The sequence below is a fragment of the Pipra filicauda genome, unplaced genomic scaffold (assembly GCF_003945595.2).
Source record: "Pipra filicauda isolate LSUMZ 115617 unplaced genomic scaffold, ASM394559v2 scaffold460_size520110_pilon, whole genome shotgun sequence".
Taxonomy (NCBI): Eukaryota; Metazoa; Chordata; class Aves; order Passeriformes; family Pipridae; genus Pipra; species Pipra filicauda.
Window position 1 is genome coordinate 92,345 of NW_024104599.1, and position 27,652 is coordinate 119,996.

Below are 27,652 nucleotides of genomic sequence, written 5' to 3' on the forward strand. Positions count from 1 at the left end.
TAAACTGTCCTAAGGGCTCACCCAGTGGGTTTCTGCTGCAGCTGCAGAGAAAACAGAGAGGCAGAACCACTCTATAATCCACCCACCCTGCCACGACTGCTCACCTTTCTTTGTTAGGGAGAAACTGGAAGTGTTGGGTGTTTTTTTTTACTCTAAGGTGGCAGGAAAAGACTGTGCTTCAGATGCTGGTTATCCTTCCAGTCTGCTGACTGCAGCCCAGAGGGCTGCTCAGTTGCAGAGGAGTTGGCACGAGCGTTTTGGAGCGTGCTGGAAGCTGGCATGTGAATACTGCTTTATCCTGGCCTTCAGATGGAGCAAAATATTGCCTCAAATGTGTATTTCTGCTATCAGGGTGGCCATGGACGTCTCAGAGGAGGAGGAGGAAGGTTTTGAGGCAGGAGTCGCTCGCCTTGCACCAAGTTTGGTCGGGTTTAGGGGTATTTTAAGCGACGAGCGCTACTCTGAAGTTGTGCCACCAAAAGCAATGACACATTGCCTCCTCCCCTCCCTGGCTCCACTTCAGAGTGTGTCTCTCCAGTTTCTCTTGCAACACATATTTATCTGCTCCGTGCCCTTATGGCTGTTTAATTAGCATTCATGTTTCCTTTCAAATAGAAATGGAGTTGAGTGCTCAGAGAGCTGGAGCGACTGCACGGGCGAGGGCACCGCGTGGGCAGGACGGTGCCTGCTGCTCTCACACCACGTGGTGGGGAAAGACCTGGAGGAGACCAAATTAGGTTGTCAAGGCATCAGAGATGCTTTCGAATAATTGAATTAAAAGACCCTTTTGGAATCCTATTTCCAGCAGAGGAGAAATAAGGAGATCTGAGGAGTACTGGGGGGTGGCAGGAACAAGCCCCGAGCACGGAGGGTCTCTCAGCAGCTGAGGTGGATGGAGGGGTTGGAGAAGGTTCCCCATGGCAGGGGGGGTGGAAACAGATGATCTTTAAGGCCCCTCCCAACCCAAACCATTCTAGGATTCTGGGATTCTAAGCCTGTCAGAGGCAGGGCTGTTCCTTTTGCTTCTCTGGTGACACCCTTAATGGTCCTGGTCAGTGCTGTGGCCTCCAGTGCCACATCCAAACCAAAACAGCCAAAATCAATGGATATTTTGGGTAGGATTTGGTCAGGGCTTGCTGCCTGCCCAGCTGATTGTGCTGGTTGCCTGGGCAAAGGCTCTGTAACTGGGTCAGCCCCTGCTAGACCCAGCTGAAGTGGACCCACAGGAGCATCTCCAGCTCATCTGCTGGAATAAGGACTGTACTTAACACTACGGATCAGGAATGATGTTTGCTTTGCCCCCTAACAAGCCACAGTTGTTTTAGGCTTTTTCCCATCCATTTAAGTGACTCACAGGCAGACAACTGTCAGTGCCTTGGGTGCTATTAATACCTCCTTAAGAACACGATTGGAAGTATTTTTATTTCTGTTTTATTTGGGGGGGAATCAGCGGGAAGGACAGGTTTTGAAAAAATAACTCCTCCTTGTGTGGCTGGGCCTCTGTGTGAGTCCTGCCCACAAAAACAATTTGCTTAAAATCCATCCAAAAAAGAGCTGACCACACTGTTATTTGGAGAAGCTGTGCCAGAAACAGCATTCCTGTGCCTGCAGAGGGGAGTGTGTGCAAGCTCCAGTTAGTCAAAAACAGGCTGGATTTTTCCATTTTAGGTCTTTGCACGGTCCCTGGACTCAGTTTGGTCCCTGGCATCTCGTCCAAGCAGGATTCTGGAGGAAGTGTTGAATTTGTAGGAGAAGCATCCCTGTAAGGCAGAATTGTGGGATTGGGGGTCTGGGCTTAGGTTTTCTTTAGATGTGGATCTGCTGCAGCAGAGGATGCACCAATCCAGAAAAACTGTATCCCATCCAACAAAGCACCTCGATCCATCAAAGTCCATGAGGGGATCACAGAATCCCAGAATATCCTGAGTTGGAAGGGACTTACAAGGGTCATCAGCATCCAACTCCTGGCCCTGCACAGGACAACCCCAGAATCCCACCATGTGCCTGAAAGCATTGTCCAAATGCTGGGTTGTAGTTGGGTTTTGGTTGGGTTTAAGGGAATTTCAAGCCACGAGCACAGTTCTGAATGTGAGGCACCAAAAGCAATGACATGTTGCCTCCTGCCCTCCCTGGCTCCACTTCAGAGTGTGCTGGTGGTGTTGTCCAAAGGCTGGGGTGGCTGGTTTGGGGCTTTCCTTGTCCTTACAGAGGTGCAGTGGCACCACAGTTCCACCCCACACGCAGAGAGAGGCCCCAGACAGCCCCCTGGTCCCCTCCTGGGGTGTCTGTGGGGATGGGAGCAGTGCTGCTCATCCAGCTGGACTCCTGCATGGTGGAAGGAGAGGTGAGAAGGGCATTTAGACCCCAGCTGGCAATTACCTACCTGTTCCTAATGGACTGAACGTGGCCCCCATAACCATAAATTTTCCTGGCTTGGGTCAGTTCAAATTGGAGCCTTAATGCTGTAGGAAGGGCAGGGTTTGATTTTATTTCTGTGCTCTGTGTAATCACGCTGATAGCAGCAGTGGAACAGCCCTGAATGATGGGTGACAAGAGCAGGAGAAGGCACCTCCTGAGCTCCTTGTTGTTACTGTCTTTGGGTGCAGAGGAAAATGTGTAGGCTCCAGGCTAGATCGTGTAAATCTCGTTAGAAAGCCATTCCCAGCTAATGAAACCCTGGGAGAGAGGGATTTGGCTTCCCAGCCCTTCAGCCTTGTAGCAAAGGCTGGAATAAATCCATCTTCAGTTATGTGTGGGCTGCCCTCCCCTCTCCCCCCGTGCCAGGGTGTATTTATTGGTGGCGTCGTCGTTTGAGATCAGCTGCGGGTCAGCAATTTGCTGCATCTGCACCTGAATAATTTCAAGTGATAATTATCTTCTCGTAAAAAAAATAAACAAAAAAAAAAAACCCAAAACAACAACAACAACAAAACCAAAGAATAAAAACTAGCGTGCAAAGAATTCCACCTGATTTTTAATCCTTCTATAGGGCCAGAGAACAGACATGTAAATAATTGTGCCTCCCCCACGGCGAGCTCTGCTGGGCGATGGGTATTAATTCCAGGGGCCAGAGCTGTTAAGGAAAGCTGTTGAAACGAAGTATCCGAGATAAATGCCTCTCATCTTTCCCTGTTTGTGTAGGCTGAGAATGTGCCTGCCACAGCCACAGATTCCCACTCGGGGTCATGTTTGTTTGGCTGCGACTTTATTGCTCTAAGCGTGAATTTACCAGCTCCTGCTGCGTGAAATACGATTGTCTTTGTCCTCCTGTGCTTGGTGGCCATTACGGTGTTTGCTGAAGTTTTGAGTGCATCTGCTGCCTTGTTTGGTCTTATTAATATGAAGATGTGGCAGAGACACAGGCTCTGGTGTTCAGCTGCGGGATCTGTGCCTGGATGTGTTCCTCCTCTGCGGGTTTGGGGGTGATTTTGGCAGGTTTTGGGTTGATTTGGAGACTCTGACACCCAGGGCCTGCTGCCATCCGTGTGCCTGCAGAGATCTGGAATGCCTCGTGTTCCAGTGCCTTCCCTTCCCATCACAGCCTCTCACTGCAGGCACAGGAATCTCCTCTGCTCTCTGCTTTTTCCTGTTTTATCTGCTTTTTTCTCTCACCTGCCTTACCTAATCATAAAATCCCAGATTGGTTTGGGTTGGAAGGGACCTTAAAGGTCATCCCCCATAGGCAGAGACACCTTCCACTAGCCCAGGTTGCTCCAAGCCCTGTCCAACCTGGCCTTGGACACTTCCAGGGATCCAGGAGCAGCCACAGCTTCTCTGGGCACCCTGTGCCGGGGCCTCCCCACCCTCACAGGGAAGGATTTATTCCCAATATCCTAATACATTCGGATAGGAAGGAGCTTTTTCCCCCTTGGTGTCTCACTGGTCCAGCTCAGGGTTTGCTGTTTATCCTCCAAGTGTTCCTTTTGTTGCTGCCCTGGCCAAGCCCGCGGGGCTGGGGGACAGTGCCCAGCACTGGGGCCATCCCTGCACAGCCCACGGGCCCCTCGGGGCTTTGGGCAGCACAGAGGGCATGGCTGTGGCACTCCCTGGCTGTGGGCAGGCACAGGCTCTTGCCAGAGGAGTCGGTGGAGGGTTTCAGGCCGTCACTGTTTGGTAAATATGTCCTCGCTTTAATGTAACAGACTTTTTCCTTGTTTGAAAACAACCTGGGAAATTGGCTGATTTGCTTGTGTAACAAAAGGGGCTGGGGGAAGCGAAATCAGCTCTGCCTTCCTGCCATAGATGAAGGAAAACATATAACCCTCAGTAGGATGAGAGATAGATAGATAGATAGATATATATCTCACAGAATATCCTGAGTTGGAAGGGACCCACAAGGGGGTGTATATATATGTGCATATATATATATATATATATTTCCGACAGTTGAGATGGAAATCCAGCAGTACAGAAGCATCCAGGCCCTTTTGGGACACACAGGCTGCTGGAAATATTTCCATTGTTTTGCATTCCCTTTACCCCTGCCTGTCCCAAAGAACAGAGGGTATCCTGTGCATATAATGAAGTCTCTGAAGGTTTGAATACTATATTTTTCCGCCTCTGACTAATCTTTTTTAATGCTTGACAGCCTCATGTTCTGTAATTGAATGCGTTTTATTTAGAAAATAACATTTAGTGCCACTTTGGATTTCCAATTATTCTTCAATCGGACTTTGAGGGCCTGATGTCTTTGTCATTTTGATATGTGCAAAAGATGGCAACATCAGAGCAGCCAACAGCAAATTATTTCCACTACTGATTACCAGGCTTGGGAGGAAAATATGCAGCGACAAATTTAGTCTCGGCATAAATGTATTAAAATGAGTTAAAGTGTTGCACCAGCGGCATCTTTGTGCGGATGGGAAGCACCAGCCTGCCTCCATCCTGCAGGTTTCTCCAACAACCAGGGAATATTTTTGGGTGAGGGGAAGGGGAGAGACTCAGTGACAGTGGAAAAGCCTCCAGGGAATGGAAGCTGCAGTGATGCCAACTGGATCTGTCTGAAGGCGTTAAGGTGACACCTCTGTGCAGGAGGAAAAGCTGCCCAACACTAAATCCATTATAATAACCACAAAGAACTTGTTGGAAAAGGAGGAGCTGCCTTCTCCCACCTCGTGGGTGTCCTTCATGCTCAGAGAGGGCACAGCAGCTTGATCTGAAACTGTGCCAGGGCAGGGTAAGGTTGGATCTCAGGAGAAGGTTCTTCCCCCAGAGGGTGGTTGGGCACTGACCAGGCTCCCCAGGGCAGTGGGCACAGCACCAAGGCTGCCAGAGCTCCAGGAGGGTTTGGACAACACTCTCAGAGACAGGGTGGGATTTTGGGATGTCCTGTGCAGGGCCAGGAGCTGGACTGGATGATCCTTGTGGGTTCCTTCAGCTCAAGACATCCCATCATTCTGTGAGTCTTTTCCTGCCTGTACAAACTGCTGGTGTGCCCCCCCCTACACTGACTGTGCACCTCTGCCCGGCAGGGCTGGTCAGTCCTGCAGAATTCCACAGCCTGGGAATCAAGGCAGAGCAACATGACGTTCCTGTTTGTCTAAATCTGCTCTTTGAGTCTAAACTATTCCTTCAGGGCTCCTCTCTAGCCTTGAGAGAGCAAGTCTGGCACCTTATCGTAGGGCGAGACGCCCAAGGTTACCACAGGCAGGGTCAGCCTGGTGCTCTGTCCGTGTGTATCCCTATGGGAAAAGTAAAAAGCCATGTCAGAGCAGTAAATTGGGATAATCCAATGGATTTTCTTGAGTCTCCAGTGCAAACAATATGTTCAGCTCCAGCCCAAACTGGTCCCGTGGTGGCCTGGGCAGGAGGTGTGAGTGGCTGCGTGGGCACCTGCTGTGCTGGGAGCAAACACGACACCTTAGAATCCGAAAAACCTTGTGTTTTGACAGCTCTTTGTGCTTCTCTGTTCTGACGTGGCCCTGAAGCTCTGCTGTGTTGTCTCCTGAGATGTTCTTTTTGGTCCTCACCCCCTCACTGACGTGCCTGTGTGCGATAAGGGGCCGGTGTGCTACAGCCGCCACGGGACAGTGGGTTTCTTCTGTGGGGAGAAGGGCTTAAAGCTCATTTTCTTTCAGACTTAGAGAGTTTGGGAATATACTTAGGAGGGTTCATTTCTCACATTGGTGGTCAGGTTCCTAAATTATTTTTGACAGCCGTATGTAATGATATACAAATGGGAAAGTGATGGAGTAGCAGAAAATTGACTGGCAAGGACGGCGTAATGCAGTTGGAGAGCAATCCTTGCTAAAAAGCCGTGGAGACTCCGGCAGTGTTCCTGGAGCAAACACGGAGCAGGACCCACCGTCAGCCTGTGAAAGCAGCAGTGATACGACTCTGTGACCTTTAAAGCTACTTAGGGCATTCAAATGCTCTGGATTTTCAAGGCTCTATAAAATTACACAAACCGGCCGTGCCTGTGACTTTCCTCCCAGGTTTCCACAGCATTTCAACAATTTAAGAACCCTGAAATGGTTCAAAAATGGGGAATTGAGGGTTGCTTGTGTTCCTGTGTTGCATGCAGCGGATCTTTGTGACTGGCTGTGGAGAAGATCTGAGCAGGGTCTGGGGTGGCTGTACTGAATCTCCCCAACTTTGCCCCAAAGCTCATTGTTCTCTAGGAAAGGCAATGTCCCGTGGGATGTGGGCATCTAAGGGATGAACCTTGCAGCCCTGTCAGCCAGGCTACATAGAATCCTACAATATGCTGAGTTGGAAGGGACCCACAAGGATCATTGAGTCCAGCTCTTGGCCCTGCACAGGACATCCCAAAATCCCACCATGTGTCTGAGAGCGTTGTCCAAACACTCCTGGAGCTCTGGCAGCTTTGGAGCCATGCCCACTGCCCTGGGGAGCCTGGTCAGTGCCCCACCTAGCCTGGGATGTGTGATGCTGTGCTGGGAAAGCAGGCAGAGGCAAATGGGCACTGAAGGAGCTGGAGGGGCTGGACACCCTCGGTTTCTGCTCAGCCCCTTCTCCGGGCAAAGCTGCTGTTGGATAATCATGTCCGTCACACGCGAGGTGCAGGGCAGAGCCGAGGTCGGGCTCTTTAAATGATCCTCGCGTGTGCCAAGAAAACAAACAGAAAGGGCCAGTCAAAGCTTTTCAGTGTCACTGACACCCTCGGACGTGCCAGAGCCGGCAACAAAGGCGGTATTGTGGGGCAGCGCAGCCCGCGGGGCTGTCGGGAGCGGGCAGATGCGGGGCTGCCCACCCTGCTGTGCCGCGGCCGGGGGGACACGTGGGGTCCCTGTCAAGGTGGGTGGCAGGACACGTCCTCCCGGGCAGCCCTGGGCTTTCTCCTGAGCGAGGAGAGTGAAGAAAATGTGGCCTCTGTGTCCCAGTGCGTGCCAGGGGTGGCAAGTGGCCAGACACTCAGAAGGGGGGGTTCTGTACGGGCAGGGGTGGGGAGAAGGCGTGTGGGAGAGGGAACTCCGGCCCTGCCTCTGAGATGGGCAGGAGAGGGGTGGCATTAGGATAATGACCTCAAAACAGGGTGCCACGAGCGTTTTTGGGCACACCTTGTCTTGGTGCCAGGCAGAGACCTTGAGCCCATGAAGCTCTGGCTAAAGATCAGCCTGGGAATGGACACAGGGCACCGCTGCAGCCCTTGTGCTGTGCCCCCCCCGTGCTGCCCTCACCGACACTGGTCCCTCAGCTATAAACTGAGGATAACGTTTCATCTGCTTCTGGGAGCAGCTGTGGTCTGTTATTCCGTGTGTACACATGTTGCCCATTCCAGCAGGGCCACAACTTCTCCCTAATCCCCCCGGGCACGCCAGAAATGCGGGGAACCCGCTGCCCTCCCAGGGCACCGGGTGCTGGTGTGGCCTCAGGTCTGTGGGTTTGGCCCGTTTGGTCCATGCAGGAGTGGAGCAAGGCAAGGGTTAAGCGCAGGGCCCCACTGGAGAGGGGGAAATAACCCGAGGGAGCCGTGGGGTCCCTCGCGCTGGGCTCCAGCTGCCTCCCGTACATATGCTGCTCATTTTTCATACTGAACACAGCTGCCGCCAGCATCCCTGTCCCACCCCTGTTCCTGCCAGTTTTATGAGGGAAGAATAAAGAGGGGGAACATAGAACTGCGGAGGTTCATTTGCCAATTGTCAGGCTGCCGGTGCATCAGGAATAGAGTCATCGCTCTGCGTCCCCGCCGCAGAGCCGGGGCTGCGCCGGCACCATTTCATTAGCGGCGTTATTTATTTATCCACGGCCGCCCCCAGAGCCGCTCCCCTTTGTGGAAGAAGGGACCTGCTGATGCCCCTGCTTTAACCGGGGTGGTTTTGGCCTTGATCAGCTCGCTCCACGTGCGGGTGGGACGGGAGCAGCTGCCTCTCCCAGGGGTGCGGCCGTTCCCGTGCCGGCGGGGCTGCGATCGATCCCATCAGCCAGGGCAGGCGGGAGCGCTGGGCTCCGGCAGAGCCCGCCGGCTGCCCCTCTGCCTTTAGCCTGGTAATTAGGAGCTCTCAGAGAGAGGGAAGAGAGGTCACACATGGAGTGGGCCTATTAACCCCGTCCCTTGCCAGCTACCCTGCGGAGAAATGCCCTTGGAGCAGCTGCTCTGGTGCGGGCTTCCAGCAGGAAGGCAGCTGAGGGGAGGGAAGATCCCCTTCCAGCTCTGCTGCCCCAGTATCATTTGCCTCCCGCGGGAGGTTTGCAGCTGAAAAAGATAATTTAGACTAAATTTTGTCCGGAAGTGATGGTATCATGTCTTTCATATGGCAGGGAGAACCACCGTGGCCGTTCCCTGTGCCCCATTCCCTGCCAGAGGCAGCAGACAGGGCAGGTCATGTATCCAGCAGCCCTTCTCCTGGTTTTGTCATTCCCAGGTTGTCCTTAATGAACTGATCTGTGCAGGTCTGTTCAATGCCATCTACTTTCAGCCTCCTGGGGCAACGATTTGCACGTTTTGATGGCTGGGAGGACATTCCCCCTCGTTCCCAGGCTCTCCGAGGAGCTGAGGTCTCCCAATTTCCTCAGGATTTGGTTTATTTTGTCCTTTCAAATTCCTTCCAGCCCCATAGCTTTTCCTGGAGCTGATCTTTGGTAGGCTCAGCAGCAGTCTGCAGGATCCCCCTCGCAGTCTGTTGGGTCTGTTGCTGTACTGACGCCAGTGATATTTATGGAAATATATGCAGAAGTTCCTCAGGCTCTGATGGAGCAGAAATAGTTTCATGGCATTATTTGCCCAAAATGCCACCGTTTTGAGTGCTGTGTCTGGACAGTGAGAAGCTGATGTCAAAGCAACTGTTTACAGCAGGAGCTGATATGGCTTCTAGGGACAAGTGACTTGGCATTGCAGCCCTGGGAGCATTAATGCAGCAATTCTGAAGTTTATGTATAAGCTCTGAGCTTATATCACCCCTGCCTTTCATCAAAGCAGTGCCACAACCCCAGAGCTGCTCTTGGATTCCACATCTCCCATGCAGCAAAACAGCAGCCCAAGGAAAAGCAGGTAAAGATGAAAGCTAAACTCTTTGCCTGACCTTCTCGGGCTACAAAACCCATTCCAGCTTTTATTTCCCATAATGGGAGGCCCTTGGTTGCTTTTCCCAGTTTCCCAGGGGCACTTCCAAGCCACAGGCAGCAGTGCTTGCTCTGTGGTGTGCACAGGGAGGGGAGGTGGGCGTCCAAAGTGCTGACTTTGTGGTGGCACTGCAAATGAAGTCACGTCCCAAGGGCTGGGAATGTTGTGGGGAAGGTTTGACGGGTGAAAACCACCGTGTTGTGACTTGTGACCCAGCAAAACCCCTAATTGTGTGTTTAAAGTAAACCCCAGACTAGAGCTGTTTCCTCTGCCTCCGTCTTGGCAAGTTGCCTTTGGCTTGGAGGGTTCCAATCACTCATCCTGTGGTTAGAGCTGGTCAGGAGTCACCCCAGTAGTTAAGAAAGGAATGTTAAAGGCCTGTTGTGTAAACCAACCGCTGTCTGAACAGACTTTGTTTTCAGTGTAAATCTGCTGCAGGGAATGATTTAACCTTCATCTATTCTTTCTTTTTTTTTTTTTTTATTATTTCATTAAATAAGATTTATACAGGTATAGTATTGCAAAGGTCATCCATCCCCAAGCTGTGGGAAGAGCTCCGTGCATTCCTCCCTCTTCACTTCCCTGCTTTTCCCCTTGTTTCAGGGTGGGAAAGCACCAAGACTGGGTTTTGTTGCCTTCCTGGGAAGGTAATTTATATCTGCATGGTACACATGGCCCCCTCAGCCCTCCTGCCCCCTGTTCCCACACTAAATGAATCCTTCATGCAGCAGCTTTTTAGCTGGAGTGACCAGGAACCCTGTTCAGCCTTTCCCTAAGGGATTGCATCCCAGCTGAGGGGAAGCTGGGGGTTATTCCTCTCTTTTCCCTAAGAAAACATGAGCTGTTGTATCTCCTGACTGCAGCAAGGACCTGGGCTTTGGGCTCAGGCTCTCTGGCTCATTACACTGCTCTGGCTCCAGGCTGCTCCTCTTGGATCTCCGAAATGAGATATTTTATGTCTTTCTTGTTTACTGATATGTGATGAGGCTGAGTGAGGGTTTTTTGCAGATATATAAGATCCCGTAGCAGCAAAGCATCAGTGGTTTGACACCCCAGCCCCGGTGTGCTGTTTATCCCAGCAGCAGGGCATCCAGCTCTGAGCACAGCATCCTCTGGGAAGCAGCCGAGTCATCCCGGAGACTTCATCCGGGCACGGGGCTTCACAGGCCGAGGCAGCAGAGCTGGAAAGGATGTTTTGCAGCTTTCCCCCTGTTCTCCAGGGCTTTTCTGAACCCTGAGAACGAGCAGATGGTTGGGCTGGAGGCTGAGATTCGAGGACAAGGGACTGGTGTTGACATTACCTTTACCAGAGCGCCTTTCATCATTAGCATGTAAATGCCACCGAACACCCAGGAATTATCCACCTATGATCTCTTCATTAGAAGAGGCCTCTGATCAGGTTAATCTCACTTTCCCAGCGTGGAAAGGAGGATGCTGAACAGCTGTACCCACCAGCAAGGGGAAGTAGAATGAATTTCTGAGAGGGAAGGCTGCTGTGAGCATCAGGTTTTAAGTGGATCATCAGTGATTGCTTTGGCTCTTGCACAGCGATGCCAGGGCTGAAGTAGCAGTGCTGATGGTTGTAATTGAGACTGATGGGACTGGTCCTCTGTGGCAGGTGCCCTGGACTACCTGTGGTGGGTGCTGGCTAGCCCAGGTCTCCTGTGGACAGGAGGGGAGAGGTGGAAGCTTCCAGCCTGGTGCATTTTCCAGCCTCTCAGTGGTCTGCTCTCCCTCTTGGGAAGCAGCAGCCAAACAAGCATGGGGGAGGGTGGAGGAAATGTGTTTTAACAGTAAATATGGCCTTGTTATTTATCAATGCAGAGTAATTGAAGTAATTTCATGTCGGTTTTAAATGCAGTGCCTAGGGATCTAATCTATCTGTCTAATATTAATGGGTAATATTTGGTTGCCTCATTCATTCATTAATGTTTTCATTAAGACTCCAGTCCCATTTAGGAGTCTGTTTGTCATTTTAAACTCCTCTGTTTTATCTTAGCCTGCCACAATCCCTTTTAACAACTTAAGTGAATTCATGAGTTCTAGGCTAGCAGCTTGGGGGAAGGGGCCTCTGCTGTCTGGCATGTGGTTTTTATGGGGAGAGAGGAAAAACAGACGGCTGAAGGCAATTGCAAGCAGCAGGCACTGAGCTTTCCTGTGATACACACCACGGAGATTTAGGTCTTTCATAACAGAGCTGGATGTCTGTGCTTGAGAGCATGGAGCTCCCTTCTCTGACACAGGCACACACCTGCTTTGAAGCCTCCATCATTCCCAAACCATTCTGGGAAGCTGCTCGGAGTGGGGATGTTGTTTATGGATGCTCAGGGTGTTTCCAGATGGCTGCTTTCATTCCTTCCAAGGTGTCCCCACCTTCAAGGTGTCGTAGAATCACAGAGTGGTTTGGGTTGGAAGGGACATTAAAGTCCATCCCATTCCACCCTCCCTCTAGTGGAAGGGACACCTTCCACTAGCCCAGGTTGCTCCAAGCCCCGTCCAACCTGGCCTTGAACACTTCCAGGGATCCAGGGGCAGCCACAGCTTCTCTGAGCCACCTGTGCCAGTTCTTCCAGTTGTTCCCCACTTCCAGTTGTTACCTCGTCCCGTGTGCTCCTCAACACCAAAACCAGGGAGATGTTGCTGAGGGCACAGGGATGTGCATGGAAACATCAACCCCCCAGAACATCTGTGCTGTAGCTCACGTTGCAGATATTCCCAGCTGGGCATCTCCTGCCTGTACCAGCCTCAGCCCTGTGGACCAGGTGGCCGTTTGCTGTCCAGGCTTGTGTGGTCCAGGGACAGACTTAGCACAGACCTGGCCCATTTCTGCCCAAAGCAGAGCGTTGCACAGGAGAAATAAAGGGATTTCTTTATTCCAAGGAGGAAAGAGCAGAGCCTGATGCCCCTGCTTTGCTCTCCAGAGAGTCAGAGCTGTGATCAAGGCATTCCGAGTCATGGAGTAACCTCTGCCCACTGCCTGATGCCAGGGGCTCTGTCCCTGCCCTCGCTCTCCCATCCAAATCCCTGCACCCTGGAGCTGGGAAGCACCCTGGGAGCCTTGTCAGGGTCATAGAATCATGGAATCAGCTGGGCTGGAAGGGACCTCCGAGATCATCAAGTCCAACCCTTGATCCAACCCCGCTGTGGTTCCCAGCCCATGGCACTGATGCCACATCCAGTCTCAGCTTAAAAACCTCCAGGGATGGAGAATCCACCACTTCCCTGGGCAGCCCATTCCAGTGTCTGATTACCCTCTCTGGAAAGAAATTCTTTCTAATATCCAACCTAAACCTCCCCTGGCACAGCTGAAGACCCAGCCCTCTTGTCTTGCTGATGGTTGCCTGGGAAAAGAGACCAACCCCCACCTCCTGTCAGGGAGTTGTAGAGAGTGAGGAGGTCTCCCCTGAGCCTCCTCTTCTGCAGGCTGAACAGCCCCAGCTCCCTCAGCCTCTCCTCACAGCACTTGTGGTCCCCCCAGTGCCTCACCTGCAGTGCTGAGCGGGCAGTGCAGCCGGGCATCCCTGCACCGGAGGCGTCCAAGTCTAATTAGAGTCGCGGGGAATCGAAGCATTGTGCCGTTAATGACTCTCTGGCAAAATGTTCCGACTAAAACAGTAATTTTAATAAGCACAGCCCGATTGTGAGAGCGCGCCCAACACCTAATTACGCCGGTTGTAACTCCGGGATTATCCCGGATTCTATTTTTGCCCACTTTTCTCGCAAAACAGAGAGGGGAAGAAGCACGCACTTTATAATTATTCACCTTAATTAGTTTTCTGAGCTTCTGTCAAAACTTTTCAACGGCTGCAGGGAGCGTGCCAGGAGTTCCATGGCAGCGAGGCAAAGCGCCGAACGCAGAGGCCACGAACTGATGTGAGATGAAAGTTTGCTGTGTTGGATTGATCCCCACCTGAGCCTGGAAATTTTGGAAAGCTGCCCCCCTTTTATCCTGATTAATTAGTTCCCCTGAGGCCTGGGCTGATCAGTGCTGCAAAGGGCAGTGCTCATCGGCTGGGTGGCCGTGGCAGGGTGGTCTCACCCAGCAGCATCAGAAGATGGTGCCAGCACTTCAAGAAGCCACTTCTGGTGGCAGCAGTGACATCCCCTGGCAGGGACACTTGGATGTGCCATGTGGCCGCTCCAGGCACGTCATCCTGAAATCCAGAGCAAGCCCAGAGGGAACTCCCACAGGACCAGAGAAGTTGTGTCCCCCTGGCTGGTGCCAGCAGCGCACAGAGCTGAGGAGGAAGAGGAGGAGGAGGAGGAGGAGGAGGAGGAGGAGGAGGAGGAGGATCTCCCGCCTGGATGGAGCTGCTGAGTGGACAGACCTTGATTTCCAGAAACTCACTTGAACATTTCTTTGCAGCCAAGAACAAATTTGCAGCTCCCCTGGGGTGTGGTGGTTTTCCAGGGGAGGAAACACGTGGATGTATCGCAGCATAACCCCGTTCTTGTGGTGAAGACCTTTAGCATCTCATTCCTCATTATTGCCACGTCTAAACATTTATCTCGTCACCCCCCTTTCTTGTCAAGGGATCAGTTCTGCAGGAAAACAAAGTGGTTTAGAGTCCCAAATGAGACAGATTTTATGGTGAGGATCCTGTTCTCCTCAATGGCCATCCATGTGAGGGGATGCCAAGCTCCCACCAGCACCGTGTGGGGCAGGAGCAGCACGGAGGAGCCAGGGAGGAACCAGCGTGTGGCTGCACCTCTGTGGCCAGGTTTGACCTAATAATAATCCATAAATTTTGCTGTATTTTCCAATTCCAGAAGCCTGAGTAAATACCTCAGCCAGTGGTTTTGCTCCAACACTGGAGATTAAAGAATGGCTTCCCAATTTTGTACATGCACAAGGTTTTCCCGGCTCTGGAGGCAGCGGACACGTGTAGCTGACAGAGGAGGCCGTGCATCCCTGGCCCTTCACTTCCCACATGCAGATGGTCCATGAGAAGCAGGAGGGAGAGCTGAGGCTGCCAAAACACTTTGGAGTGGTGACTGTCACACAGAGCTGGCGCTGGCGTGCCAGTCTGAGCACGGGGTGGGCACGTGGATGCCAGCGTGGGCACACCCTGGAGGGCTGCACCACAACACAGCTGGCATCCCAGGGAGGGTGGTGATCCGGGCAGGGGCTGTCCTGTCCCTGTACCACCTCCTGCACAAGCCCACTCTGCAGCCCTCGAGCATCATCATCACCTGAGGGCGGAGGAGGAGCTGCCAGATGGAACAGACTGAGCATCCCATGGGCGGTCACGAGCAGCCCGTGCTGGAGATGAAAACCCGCCTCTCCTCCCCCAGGTTTCCATGATACTGTGCTGCTCCTGGGAGCGGGGATGGCATCTCTGCCTGGCACTTTGTTATTCCAGCAAACCCCGCTCAGATGTTTCATATTGATGTGATGATTAACTCGAGCCGTGGTAAAACCCCAGGAAGGTGTTTGTTTGCAGGAGCCTGAGTGCCAGAACATGAGTCTGCTCTGAGCCCAGGCCCTGCCTGCTGCTGCTGGGCTGGCTGGATGGAGGCAACTCTGGCTTGAGGACAATTTTACAGCTTGATCAAGCCTTACTTTGAGACATTTGCTATTTTTTCAGTCTTTCCTGCTTCCCAGAGCATGCTGCCCTTGCTTTCATCACCTCCCTCAGGAGCCTAACGCCCATTCATGGAGGGTAGCAGGGAGCCAAGGAGACAGGAATGCTTGGAGAAAGTCTGATCCCTTACTAAGGAAGTGATCTGGTCCCCTGTGCTCCAACACAGCTTGTCCTCCTAAGATGCTAATGAGGTTCTTATAGCAGCAAAGCCCAACTCGTTGAAAAGGTTGTTTGGATCAGAGTTTAAGGGACTTTCTCCACATGCATCTGCAGCGCCGTAATTAAATAATCCCCTTGTAGCCATGGAAACGTTGTCTCTGTGTCCTCTCCCACTCAGCTGCCTCTCTGCCAAAAGTTACAGGCGTTGATTTGGTTCTGACAGCCCGTTGGTAGCTCTGCTAATCCTTCTCTGCTGAGCAGTGTGGGAGAGGAGAGCTGGGTCCTGCAGGAGCTGCTGTCCCTGTCAGGAGAACTCCCCCTCACCCCCTCCTTGCCTGGGTCCCTTCCTCTGTGGCAGGGACTGATGGCTGGAGCAGGTATTCCTGCCTCCAGGGGCTTCACAGCACTTTGGGGACGGTCCTCGATGCTTTTTGGTTAAAAGCTCACCCTTTTCCTCCTTCCCCTGTGTCCTGGCTGCTGCCCCATGGATGCCCTGCCCACATCCCACTTGTCACTGGTTCTTCTGTGCTCCTTGCTGGCATCAGTCTCAGCGTGTCTGAGATCTCCACGGGCTCTGCTTGAACCAAGAAGTCATTTCCAGGTAGGAATTTTCACACAGTGTGGGGTGGATTGGACCCACATGTCTTGCTCTTTTTCTCCCATCCCTGCACGCTGGTAATTCCTTGGCAAATGTGCCACAGGAGGATTCTCCATTTGCAGTTTTGCAGGGAGACTCGGGGAGGAGAAGAGGAGTCTGTCAAATTTTTTACAACCCCCTGAGAAAGTTTGACTTTGTTTTTCCTGTCACCCTGACACGTTAATGGCTGGAACTGATGTGTCCTCCTTGCTCCTTCCCACACTTTTTCACGTCTCCTGCACCAGCACAAAGCCAGTGTTTTCTCATGAATAAAGGGAAGAATAAAACCTCATTGGAAAGTTCATCAACTTTGGGCTCCTGCTCGCTGAGTGATAGATAGCTTTAATTACACTGAACTAGTTGGCATCTCTACTCCACTCCCCAAAGTCATTAAAAATAGATTTTCTGTTTGAACTCCAGCCCCCTGAGGGGTCTGTGGGCAGCGTGCCGTGGTGGTGGGACACCCCAGGGGCTGTCTCCAGCCGGGGAGGTCAGAGGCCTGGGCTGGTGGCACGCACAAGCTGTGGAAACTTTGCTTTAGTTGTTTATTTTAGGTATTTATTTATTTGGAACTGGTTTCTTGCACTTGTTTTCTCTGAGGGCTGGCTGAGCTGGAATTCATGTGTTTTGGAGAGTCTGTATTGATTTTTTTTTTTTTTTTTTTTTTTTTTTTTTTTTTTTTTTTTTTAGCTGATGTTACGGGTCAGGCAGTCAGGGAAAGGAGTAATGAGACTTTATCATCTAATTGTTGAGAAGCAGGTTCATTTTGGCACAGAGAGAAGTGGGGGATACACTCCTGCCATGGTAATGGACCTTCTGAGATGTTTGCTCGGAGTGCCAGAAGCATTCCTCTGACCTATCTTCCCTCACGTGAGCAAAGAGAAGTATTTGCATTTAAAAACTAAATACTGAAGTCCAAAATCCTTCCCAAATAAACCAGGCTGTGACAGATGGGAGTCACCTTGGGTCTGCAGATCTGAGAGGTGCTGGTGCCTGCTGGCATGGGGATGATGGGGTGGAGATGCCACGAGTGCTGTGGTGGCCAGAATTTGGGGTTGCTGAGGGTGACTGCACCCCGCTTTCCCGCTCCCTGCCTTTGGAAAGCCGTGGGCCTGCAGAGCTGACCCTGCACAGCTCATGGGCAGGGTCTGTCCTCCCTCCCTGCCCTTTCCACTGCCTTGCCAGGGGCAGCCAACTGCTCTGGGCTCCGTTGGTTCTGCTGGATCTGGCTGCTGAGGGAAACATTTCAACCCTCTCTTGAGCCGCTGGTGGCCATAAAATGTGCCCAGGCTGATCCTGTGACCCTCATTCCCCTGGGATGGGGAGCAGAGCTGCTGGTGTGGGAGGCAGGAGGGGGTGTGTGCAGGGACAGGGGCTCACAGGATGCCTCCTTAGAATCCAAACAGGATCCCATCACTGGGAATGTCGGTGTGTGGCAGCGACAGCCGCTGCTGTACCAGGGGCAACAGCAAATCCCTCTGCCCTGTCTTCCTTATGTTTCCTTCTGGTTTTCCCTTCAGTGCTTTTCTGTCTCCTTTCCTTACTATTTCCTTCCTATTTTGCTGCTCTTTTGCCTCCATGCTCTCATTTTTCATCTCCTTGTTGGCTGAAGGGGACATGGCAGGAAGTTGTTGGACTTGGGAGTCCCCTGTCCCCCACCCTGATCCGTCTTGGTTTTCCTTCCAGCTGCAGGCACTGCTGTTCCTTGTCTTCTCTGCCCAGCCCAGAGCAAATTCTTTGGTCTCATAATGACAATTAGGCTGTCAGAGAACAGTTTAAAAATACCTAAAGCCAAGAGAGTCTTTCCAACCTGCCATCAGGAAGAGTAAGGGCAGCAATGTTTTACTGCTGTGCTGTCTCTGAAGGAAATACAGCTTTCAGTCTTCTGTGTTCATGAGAGGTGTGGGATAACATATGGATGTGTCCTACTCTTAAAGGGATTTCTCTTGTTTGTCCATTAAAATGAAACATACTCTGTGGAGGGTTGGAATATATTTGATATTTGGATTGTGGCTGGTAAGGGGGGTTGATTATGTGCTAGTGCTGAGAGAGCTGGGCAAATACTGCAAAACTCCCCAGTTTTTTTTCATGCATGGAAATATTCCAGTGCTTCTGATCATAATCTGCCTAAACTTATTCATTTAAACTTTTACTTGGACATTGGGGCAATAATTTCTACGAAGGGTGAATTCCAAAGACACAGGATTAAGTATCAGAGAAAGAAATCCTTCTCCTCTGAAGTTTTGTGCCTTCCTCCAGCCAGAGACCACAGGGCATATCCAAGGCTATGGAACTGCTGATCCAGAGGGACCCTCAGGGCTCTGCTGCCCTGTGGTAGGACCAAGCCCACCCACACACCTCAGCCAGGTCTGTTTTGGTCCCCAAAAGAGGTTGAATGGGTGAAGTTCCCTGCCTTGCCTTTTTCCAGCGTTACAAAGAAAGGATAAAATGGTCCCATTTGGGCTGGAACTCTGCAACTCTTTGCATTGTTCCCAGTTCCTGTGGCATTTTTAAAGAATTATCATGTGCAGAAGCCGCAGCTTCTGAGCAGAAAAAGAACCCGAACGCGTAACATAAAATCATCTCTAATGAACTCTTATTCATCTAATTCAAATCCTCTGTTATTTATAGAGCCCTGTGAGAGCATCCAGCTCCTCACAAACATGAAACAAGCCCTGAGCTGCATATAAATCACAGGGACAGATCCTGTCAAGCCTCACTTTGTGGGTAAGACGAGGTGGGGCAGCAGTGCCTGAGGATTTTGGGGGCTGTCCTGACCTCCAGGATGGGTGAGAGCCAACCCACCAGCACATGCTGGGGAGATTTTAGGTGGGAAACCCAGTGAGCTTCCTGGATGCATCCTGTGGTGGCTGGTGTCTCTCACAGGGGGTGAGAGCCATGGCAGCTCCCAAGGGATGCTTGCCTGGCTTGGAAAACACATTTGCTTCTAGTTTTCCACCCAGGAGCAGGGTGATGTCTGCACTGGGAGATGCTGGGTGAGCACTGGTGGTGGGAAGGGCATGGGCATGGTGGCAGCACTGGGCAGGGTGCAGGAGTGAGCCCTGGATGGGCCATCCCAGGGGGCTGTGCCTGTCACTGGGATCCTGGGCTCGCTCCCACCCCACCATAACATCCATAAAGTGCTTTTAGCTCCTTAAAGGAAGAAGCAAAGCAGGTAAAATACATCACATGTGACCAGTCAAGGCGTAGACCCTGAGAGTACACCCCAAACACCTTCTGCAGCCAGGATTCCAACCCAAGCCCTTCCTTTCCATCTCCATGCTATCACCTTCTCTATTTCTGAAGCTCTTTCCACCTAGGATAGACCAAAAATATTCCTGGTGTACCTGCCTCTGCCCCTCACACCCCTCATTCCCAGCTCTCAGCATCCCCAAAACTAAGCCTTGCACCCACCCCACGGGCTCCACCTCACCAAAAATCCCACAAAAAAACAACCCACTCATCCCAGGGACTCATCCACGGGCGATTTTTTTTTTTTTTTTTTTTTTTTTTGGTTTCAGGAAAAGCTGTTGAGTAGGGGCTGAGGAAACAAGAAGAATAGCAGCCCTATTGGTGTCGTCTTCAGAGAGGAACTGGGTTCTCACTGTGTCAACAGCACTTGGCCTGAAAGTGGCCGTTGTTTGGGGAGACACTGCTCCTTTCACTGCTGGTCACTGCTTTCCCTCCCAGCTGCTGGGAGCCGGGTGCTGTTTTGACGGACAGAGCGAGTGCGATGCCGGCAGTTGTTTTAATTTCCAGCCAGTTGCAGGCATCACTCCCAGGGCCCTGAGCGGAGCAGCCAAGGCTGCAGGGCTGGGCAATAATTATTTGCAGTGTTTGGGAACAGAAATGCAAATGGAACCTTCGAATCTCGGGACGGTTTGGGGTGGAATTCTGGCCTTGTCACGTTCCTTATCGCCCCCTGACCGGGTTGTTCCAAGCCTTGTCTAATCTGCCTTTGAACACTTTTAGGGTGTCCATAACCTCTCTTGGGCAACCTGTGCCAGTGTCCCACCACCCTCACAGTAAAGAATTTCTTCCATATATTTGTATGTATGGGCCAGTGCAGGAGCATCCCCCTGCAGCAATCAGGACAGGGATGCAAACCTACCGTGCCCGTTGGAGGTGGCAAAGGGATGGCTTGTAAAGGTTAAAGTGGTTAAAAAGGTTAAAAATTTCTTCATGTTGTCAAGCAGTGACCTATGATTAAAGCTTGGTGTCATTTTGGAGCCTTTGGGGTTTTCAGTGCTGATAAACAGGTCTGGACCGTGCTACACCTCAGCATCCTGCAGGGGCCTTGCCTGAAGGATTTGGGATTGTTCCACCTGGGCTTCCCTCTCTGGCATCTCTTCCTGGGAGAGCAGGAATCCCCTGGTGGGTCATGCCTGGGGGGCCAAGTCCACGCTGGTGCTGGAAGGGCTCAGGGTGGCCAAGGAGGAGCCAGCAGTGAAACACCCACCTAGACTAAACAAGCTGACAAAATCCCAATGGATTGTATTCCCCGCCAGCTTTCCTCCCTGCAGCAGTGGGAGATAGCAAACTGTAAATCAGGGAGGAGAGAACAGCTCTGGCCATGGGAGCACGTCTGGGCAGGGAGGTCGGGGGGTTCTGGCGCCAGGAGTGGGAGCCCAGCTGGGGCTCTGTGTGCCCACAATTCCCCCCAGGGGATGGGCTGACTTCACGTCTCGCTCTCCAGTATTTCCTATTCTTGGATATTGGAACAAATTCATTTAAGGCGGTGAATTGCTGTCGTGTTACGTGGCTCCAGCTGGCAGAGCAGGACCTGGAGCTGCTCTGGTTTTGCCGGAGTGAGAGCAGCACTGAGCCCTGTGTTTGCTTCCCTTGCAGGTGTCCCGGGTGCCCGTGGAGTCCTGTGAGCAGTACACGACCTGCGGGGAGTGCCTGAGCTCGGGGGACCCCCACTGTGGCTGGTGCTCCCTCCACCACATGTAAGTCCACCCTTGACCACTTCACGATGGTAAAAGCAGCTTTCAAAGCCTACCAAGCACCTCCCACACGAAAAGAATTAGGTTGAAGTTCCTCAAATCAGTTTTTTCCCCTTCTTTGGACGTTCCCTGCGTTGGCAGCGCGAATGCCTTGGAAATTCCCTGAGCTCCTGTGGAGAGGTAAAGGAAAATAAACTCCTGGTTTGGGAGCAGTGGGTCAGTGACTGCGTGGAGAGGGTGATGTGGACACAATGGAAAATCAGGATTTAAACTGGTGGGAACGGAGGCCTCGTGTTTTGCACACTCCTGCTCGCCAAGCTGCAAATCCCAAGGAACAGGGAATTCCTAAAGGCAGCGGTGGGCTCTGATTATATGAGTGGGACTCTGCTTTCAGCGAGGTTACAGCATCAGAGCAGAGCACTGAGCCCTTTTAAATGCACCAGGCAGAGATATTTAAATGCTGCAAGGAAAGGTCAGGAGGTCCATTGTGCTCCAGGTGGGATCCGGGAGCGCGGGGCTCGGGGCTGGCAGCCCCCCACCTGCATCACCAGGCACGGAGGGCTAAGGGTGATGGGTTTTTTTTCCTTCAGGGGAGCTCCAGGAAACGCTCTCTGCATTCAGGAGGTGTCCGTGTCCTTCCTTTCTCTCCATAATAAGGATCACTTCCTAAGGCGGAAGGGAGACCACCGGGCAGCGGCGGAGCGGGGGAGGAGGGATGAGCCTGGAGGAGGCTGGAGGAGAGGAATAGAAATCCCTCCGGCCCCGTGCCAGCTCGCAGAGCAGCCCCGTTAAACGCATGGAAAGCGTGGCAATGGGGGGAGGCAGAGTTCAGGGACCCGCACAGCAGAGCTTGGCCACGTGCCTGAGGAGCAGGTGCTGGAGGGGAGCAGGGAACACCAGGCTCCTCCGCAAATCCGGCCTGGATTTGGGACCCGTGGGCCTTGGGGTGCAAACCAGCTCCCCGCAGCTCGTTTGGGTCATTGCCACGCTCGGGGAGGTGCAGGAGAGCCAGCTCAGCCCCTGGCTCTGAGCATCCCTCTGGCTTCACACAGGCAGGGGCTGAGGGCAGCAGCACAGCCCTGAGCATCCCACCAGCAGCATCCCAGGGCACCCTGGGCATCATTTGGGGTCTTTTTTAGCTTGTTCTTTTTCAGACAGGCCTGTCCAGCCCTACAGCTGAACCACCCTGCATGCAGTTGTGTCTGAAAGTCTTTGCTATCACAGCTGCTTTGTCAGAAGGAGTGATTTCCACCCCCTGTGGATTCCCATCCCTTTGGCTGTGCCCTGTGTGCCTTTCCAGAGGCTGGGACAGCTGTGCAGGATGGGGAGGGGATGTTGCATTCAGTACCTGTGGCTGGGTGTGCTTGGTGCTGCTCCTCAGCCTCCTGCAGCAGCTCCTCTGCAAGGATCACCGAGCACTTTCCTAATGCTAATGAACTGAATCTTCATAAGCCACCTGGGAAGCAGGTAAAGGTTGTTATCTTCATTTTGCAGAGAGAAAACCCTCAATGTCAAGAGGAGAGAAAAGTGTCATTTCCTCTGCCCTTTTGGCCATGACATTTCAACATTAACCTATTCCCAGCAAGGGTTCCTTCCCCGATGGTATTTCTCAACTCTTCCCTTCAAGCATCTGCACTTTGGAGCGATGATCATTTCTTAGCTTCTGTTTTAAGCTGTAAATAATTGAGTTTATCTCGCTGTTCCTGAAGCCTCTGTCGTGTTTGTTTGGAGGCCCCAAGTGCTGGAGTGTTTGTATTTAATTTGTCATCTCTCCCCTCTAATTCTTACACGTTCCTCCAGCCAGAACAGCTGCTCGGTGGAAGGGGTGGCATGTCAGGGTGTGATGCTCACACTGTGGTTTCTGAAAGGTGGCTAAAAGGAGGGTGTGTTAAAAGGATGAGGGGCAGAAGAGGAGATGATTTAATCCTTGGAAGAGCAAGAGAGTGGCTGATGGCCTGAGCAAGTGTGGGGCTGTTTCATTGTCCAATATTACACAGAGCTCTCCTTGTGTGCTCAGTAGGTGGTGGTGTCTCTTGGAGGCCTCAGTCAGGGTTCAGGCTCTGTGGCACAGGGAGTGTTTGCACACCTGGAATTCCAGGATAGTGGTTGTAGTGATGCTGATGGATAAGGTGTGGGTGAGGGCGAAATCAGGGAGCTCTGAAGCAGGAGCTGGTCTCACTGGAGGCTCTAGCCATGAACCTGAACCAGGAGATTCCCAAGGCAGATTAACTCACAAAAACCAGTGGTTGATGAGGTGGTGGCCATGGGCAGCACTGGGATTTGAGGAATTCTGGGTGCAGGACATTTGAGAAGGTGCTAAAAACCAGCAGGATGGGAAAGGTTCTCGTTCTTCTCCCAAACAGCCCTTCTCATCTTGGGGTCCCTGGGGCAGAAGGCAATGGCTGAGCAGCCCATTCCTGCCCGGAGCCTCTGCTGTGTCCTCCCTGCCAGAGCTTTGCTTCTCATGCAAGTTCATCCTCTGCAAGGAGAGCAGATCCTTGGCTCTTCCTCTTCCACAAGCAGCGAGTGCTCTTTGGGAGCGATCAGAGGCCTTGAGGAGATTGTTAAAGAGTCTCTTCAGCCCAGTGGGATCCCAAACCTGCAAGGCTTCCACACGCTGCTCTCTGCAAGTGTGTTATTGTCTCCAGACCTATTTATCTCTGTTAGGGCTGCTGCCATAAATAGTATGATAAAAAAGAGCCATTCCAGCGAGTCAATGAGATAAAGGCTCCAGTCAAGAGCTCACTTTAAAGCTATCTTACAGATTCACTTAAACCTCGATAATTCTTCCTTTGGCAGCATTCATATTTAGCTCCATTATGCTCCAAAGGAAAAGGTACTAAAAGCAAGAGGGTGAGGAGAGCAGCACCACCATTTGCCAGGGATCACACAGGTGGTTTGGAAAGGGAAAGCGGAAACTTCACTTAATCTTAATCTAAAGCAAACAGCCTCGTGAGAAGGATCCTGGTCCCACTGTTTCATAGAATCACAGAATCCCACAATGGTTTGGGTTGGAAGGGACCTTAAAGCTCATCTCATCCCACCCCCTGCCATGGGCAGGGACACCTTCCACTAGCCCAGGTTACTCCAAACCCCCCCCAACATGACCTAGAACACTTCCCAGGGTGGGGCAGCCACAGCTTCTCTGTGAAACCAGTGAGCAGTGCTGCTGTTCCAGAGCCTGGTTTTGCCCCTCTGTCAGTGGCCAGAGCGTGATGGCAAAATGCAGCCTCTGCGTGGGCTGGACGTGTTTCTGCTGACGTGTTTGTGCGTCTGGCACAGCTGGAGCTGCTCCACAGGGAGCCAGGGAAACAAGCAGTGTGACAGCAGGACCTTGTTAATTCAGGTACCAGGAACGCTCCAGAAACTATCAGAGGGAACTTGCTGGTGGGACTGGAACAGCAGCTCGACCCACCGGCCTTTGTGAAAGCAGGTCCAGGATCAGCAGGGAGTGAAAAGGGACAAAGTTTGCTGGTGGCTTATTGACACCATTAGTACCAAAAGACAAATACATCTTCCAGCCCCAGGAAGAAAAGGATTTCCCCCAGACGACATAAAATAGGAAATCATGGAGGGATGACAGTGCTGCAGTCTCAGATATCTGGTTTGAAACACTGATAATTCTTCCTTAGTCTCCCGGTGGGTGCTCTGCTGGAAGCAACTGAATGTCACTCAACTCCAAGGACACCTGCAATAGAAAAACAGGGATAACGAGCCATCCTGGAGCACACAGCGTGCTAGGAGCAGTCCTAGTCACTTTGGCATGCTCTGGGGCTTGCATTCCTGCTGGTGGGAATGGGAGAGAGCTGGGAGCTTAAGGCATGAAAACCAGCCAAGCACCGCTGGCAGCAGCTGGAAAGTCCCGTTCCTGGCTGTGTCTCCAGGAGGAGATGATTAGTGAACTATGTGGTTTTGTTTTAGTCAGAATAGAGGCATCATCTTGTTGTTTTCTGGTTCGGTTTCTGTGCAGATGAGGAGTTTGTGGGCTGCAGAGTGCCTGGCTCAGCCCACACCCCCCACACCCACTGTCACCCCCGGCACTCGGAGCTCTGGGTTGTGTCCCAGTGCAGGCAGGACTGGGAGCAGCTCACGAGATCCTTGTGGTTTGTCTTTCCTCTGCTCACAGGACATTTTTCGACGCCCTTCGGCCCCACCCCGGTGCCCGACAGCGGGTGCCGGCGCGGAGCATCCCCAGGTGCTGGTGCAGGACACCTTGCCCGGGTGTTTTCCGTGCTCTGACGTGTCTCTGTGTGGCAGGTGCTCCCCGAGGGACAGCTGTGAGCGAGCCCACGAGCCCTTCCGCTTCGCAGGCAGCATCAGCCAGTGCCTGAGCGTCACGGTGCAGCCCAGCAGCATCTCCGTGTCCGAGCACAGCCTCCCGGTAAGCAGGGGGGGGGGTGGGCTTCCAGAGCCACTTCCAGAACCACTTCCAGCATTTTCCAGGCTCGCAGTGAACACTCCGTTCTCCAGCCTTGGCACAAGTGTTTTCTCATGAAGTCAGGCTCGCAGAGGGGCTGGGGAGCAAAGGGGTCATCCGAGCCGGGCAAGAGGGGGTGGCAGAAACAAATTCCCCTTCCCCTCGGGCCTCAGCTCACATTTCTCTTGGTCTGGTTTCGTTAGCTGGTGAAAGGAAAGGCTTTGTTTCCCAAAAGGCTCATCTGTGAGCTGTGCTCAGGCCTGGCTCTCCGAAGCATCCCAGCTGTTGCTGCTGGAGCCCCCCAGCACCCCATGGCAGCTGGGTCCTGGCTTTGCTGCCTCCCCTTCTTGGGATGCCCTCCTGACACTCCGTGTGGAAATAGTGGAGGGCTGTTGGGAGGCCTCCAGGGACTGTTATGCCATGGGGATAGTCCCCATCTGTGATGGGATCAATGGGACTGTGCTCATTCCTACTGGACACGGGGCAGGGGGGTCTCTCCCGGTCATGCCGTGGGGCAGGGAGGTGGTTTGAGCAGAGGGGTTTTGGGATGGTCACTGCTGCTCTCATGCAGGAGAGGGAACACACTGCTGCTGCTACAGCTACACAGGCATTGGGGGTGGCAATGCTTCTGTAGGGCAACCACGGGCCAAAAATCTGCCATTGCCCCACTCCTGACCTGCAGCGCCCAAAGGCTCAGCAGGGTGGGCTTTTATCCATAAAGAACCTCCTCCTCCTCATTAAAGGGCATCTGACCACCTCCCGTGGGCAGGTGAGTAATTTAAGGGGGTTGCACAGAATGGGAAAGCAGCAGGGACTGGAAAGACGAAGGAAATTCGGGCAGATTTGCCTGCTGACTGATTTTCTGGCTGCTGTGTTCCCTCCTGTCCCCGCTGCAGCTCAGCCTGCTGGTGAGTGATGCCCCAGACCTGACAGCCGGGGTCACCTGCCTCTTCGGGAACCTGACGGAGGTGGAAGGGCAGGTTTCGGGCAGCCAGGTGGTGTGTGTGTCACCACCAGCCAAAGATGTTCCTGCCATCCCCGTGGATCAAGGTAAGTCACTGACTCCTGGTGACGTCTGTGCCACCAGACAGCGCCGAGCGGGTTTGGCAGTGTTTTCTGGGTGGAGCAGAGCCTTTGGGGCTGCTGCTGGAGAAATTCATGCTCCTGTCAAAGGCTATTGAACCCAGGGAGCTAAATACACTCCATCCTTTAGAAATGCATCCCACACAGGGAAGGATAGGCTGGGAGCAGGCAGCAGGACATGATTGCCCTGTCTTTACACCCTCCCTGCGCTGCCAGGCAGCTCCCAAGGCAGGACAGGAGCTGTCTGTCCCCTCCAGGGTGGCTCATGAGTGGGCAGGGGCTTTCAGCCGTGCCAAACTGGGTGAATCTGGAAAGCAGGAGCCCTGGCTGAGCACCCACAGGTAGGTGGATGCAGTTTCAATTTTTTTTGGTCCCGATCTTGAGGTTGTTTCTTCATTAATGTCACTGCTGTCGTGTTTTCTCTTCCTGTAACCAAAACGCTGCTCGCTTAAAACTCATTTTCTCCTTGGCATCCTTCCAGGTGCCAGCGGGGCTTCCCTGCTGATATCTTTGTATTTCTGAGGCATTTTATGGTGCCTGAGTGTTGGTGAACACTGGGGGCCCAGAGCCCCAGGGTAGCAGGGCCAGGTTAGACTTGCCCACAGTAACTCCAGAAGAGCAATCTGCTCTTAATTAACCCAGTGCTGAGGCTCCTGAAGAGCTTCACTTGTTTCCAGCGGTGTCTCCTATTCTAGGAGATGGTTCTAGGAGGTGATGCTCAGTAAAGCTGTGGATCCCAGTTCCTGGAAGTGTTCAAGGCCAGGCTGGATGGGGTTTGGAGCAACCTGGTCTGGTGGAAGGTGTCCCTGCCCATGGCAGGGGGTTGGAATGAGATGATTTTTCCCTTCCAACCCAAACCCTTCTGTGATTCTGTGGTTCCTGTCTTGGGCTGCTTCTCAGAATACACTGAATTTTTGTTTTGGTTGGGAGGCATTGCTGGAGACAACCAGCCCAGCAGCCTGGGGTGCTGGAGGGTGGGGTCCAGCCAAGGGGGGTGTGGGTGGGGGTCCTGATGGCTGGGGGAGCAGGGAATGGCAGCAGCCTGAGTTCACCTTGTACCCCAGCAGCAGGGGGCTCAGCGGGTGCCCCTGCATCTGGTGTTGCTTCCCCCATTCCTGCTGGCAGGACTGACAGGCTCTGCTTTGCCTCCCCAGACTGGTTCGGGGTCGTGCTCCAGCTGAGGTCGCAGGAGACGGGGAGGACGTTCGTCAGCACAGAGTTCAAGTTCTACAACTGCAGCGCCCACCAGCTGTGAGTGCTCCCTCCCTGGCCCCAGCAGAGCCAAAAACTCGACAAAAGCCC

At 52.7% G+C, this 27,652-nt stretch overlaps 1 protein-coding gene across 2 annotated transcripts in view; it reads left to right on the plus strand.

Annotated features, from left to right (window-relative positions):
• The window catches only part of PLXNA2 (plexin A2), a 170,988-nt gene that overhangs the window by 78,659 nt on the left and 64,677 nt on the right, over positions 1–27,652 (plus strand). For both annotated transcript variants that reach the window (XM_027717820.2, XM_027717821.2), the window contains exons 5-8: positions 20,753–20,853; positions 25,108–25,231; positions 26,164–26,317; positions 27,505–27,601. In XM_027717820.2, coding sequence (XP_027573621.2) covers positions 20,753–20,853; positions 25,108–25,231; positions 26,164–26,317; positions 27,505–27,601 — 476 coding nt within the window. The remainder of the gene's footprint in view (positions 1–20,752; positions 20,854–25,107; positions 25,232–26,163; positions 26,318–27,504; positions 27,602–27,652) is intronic.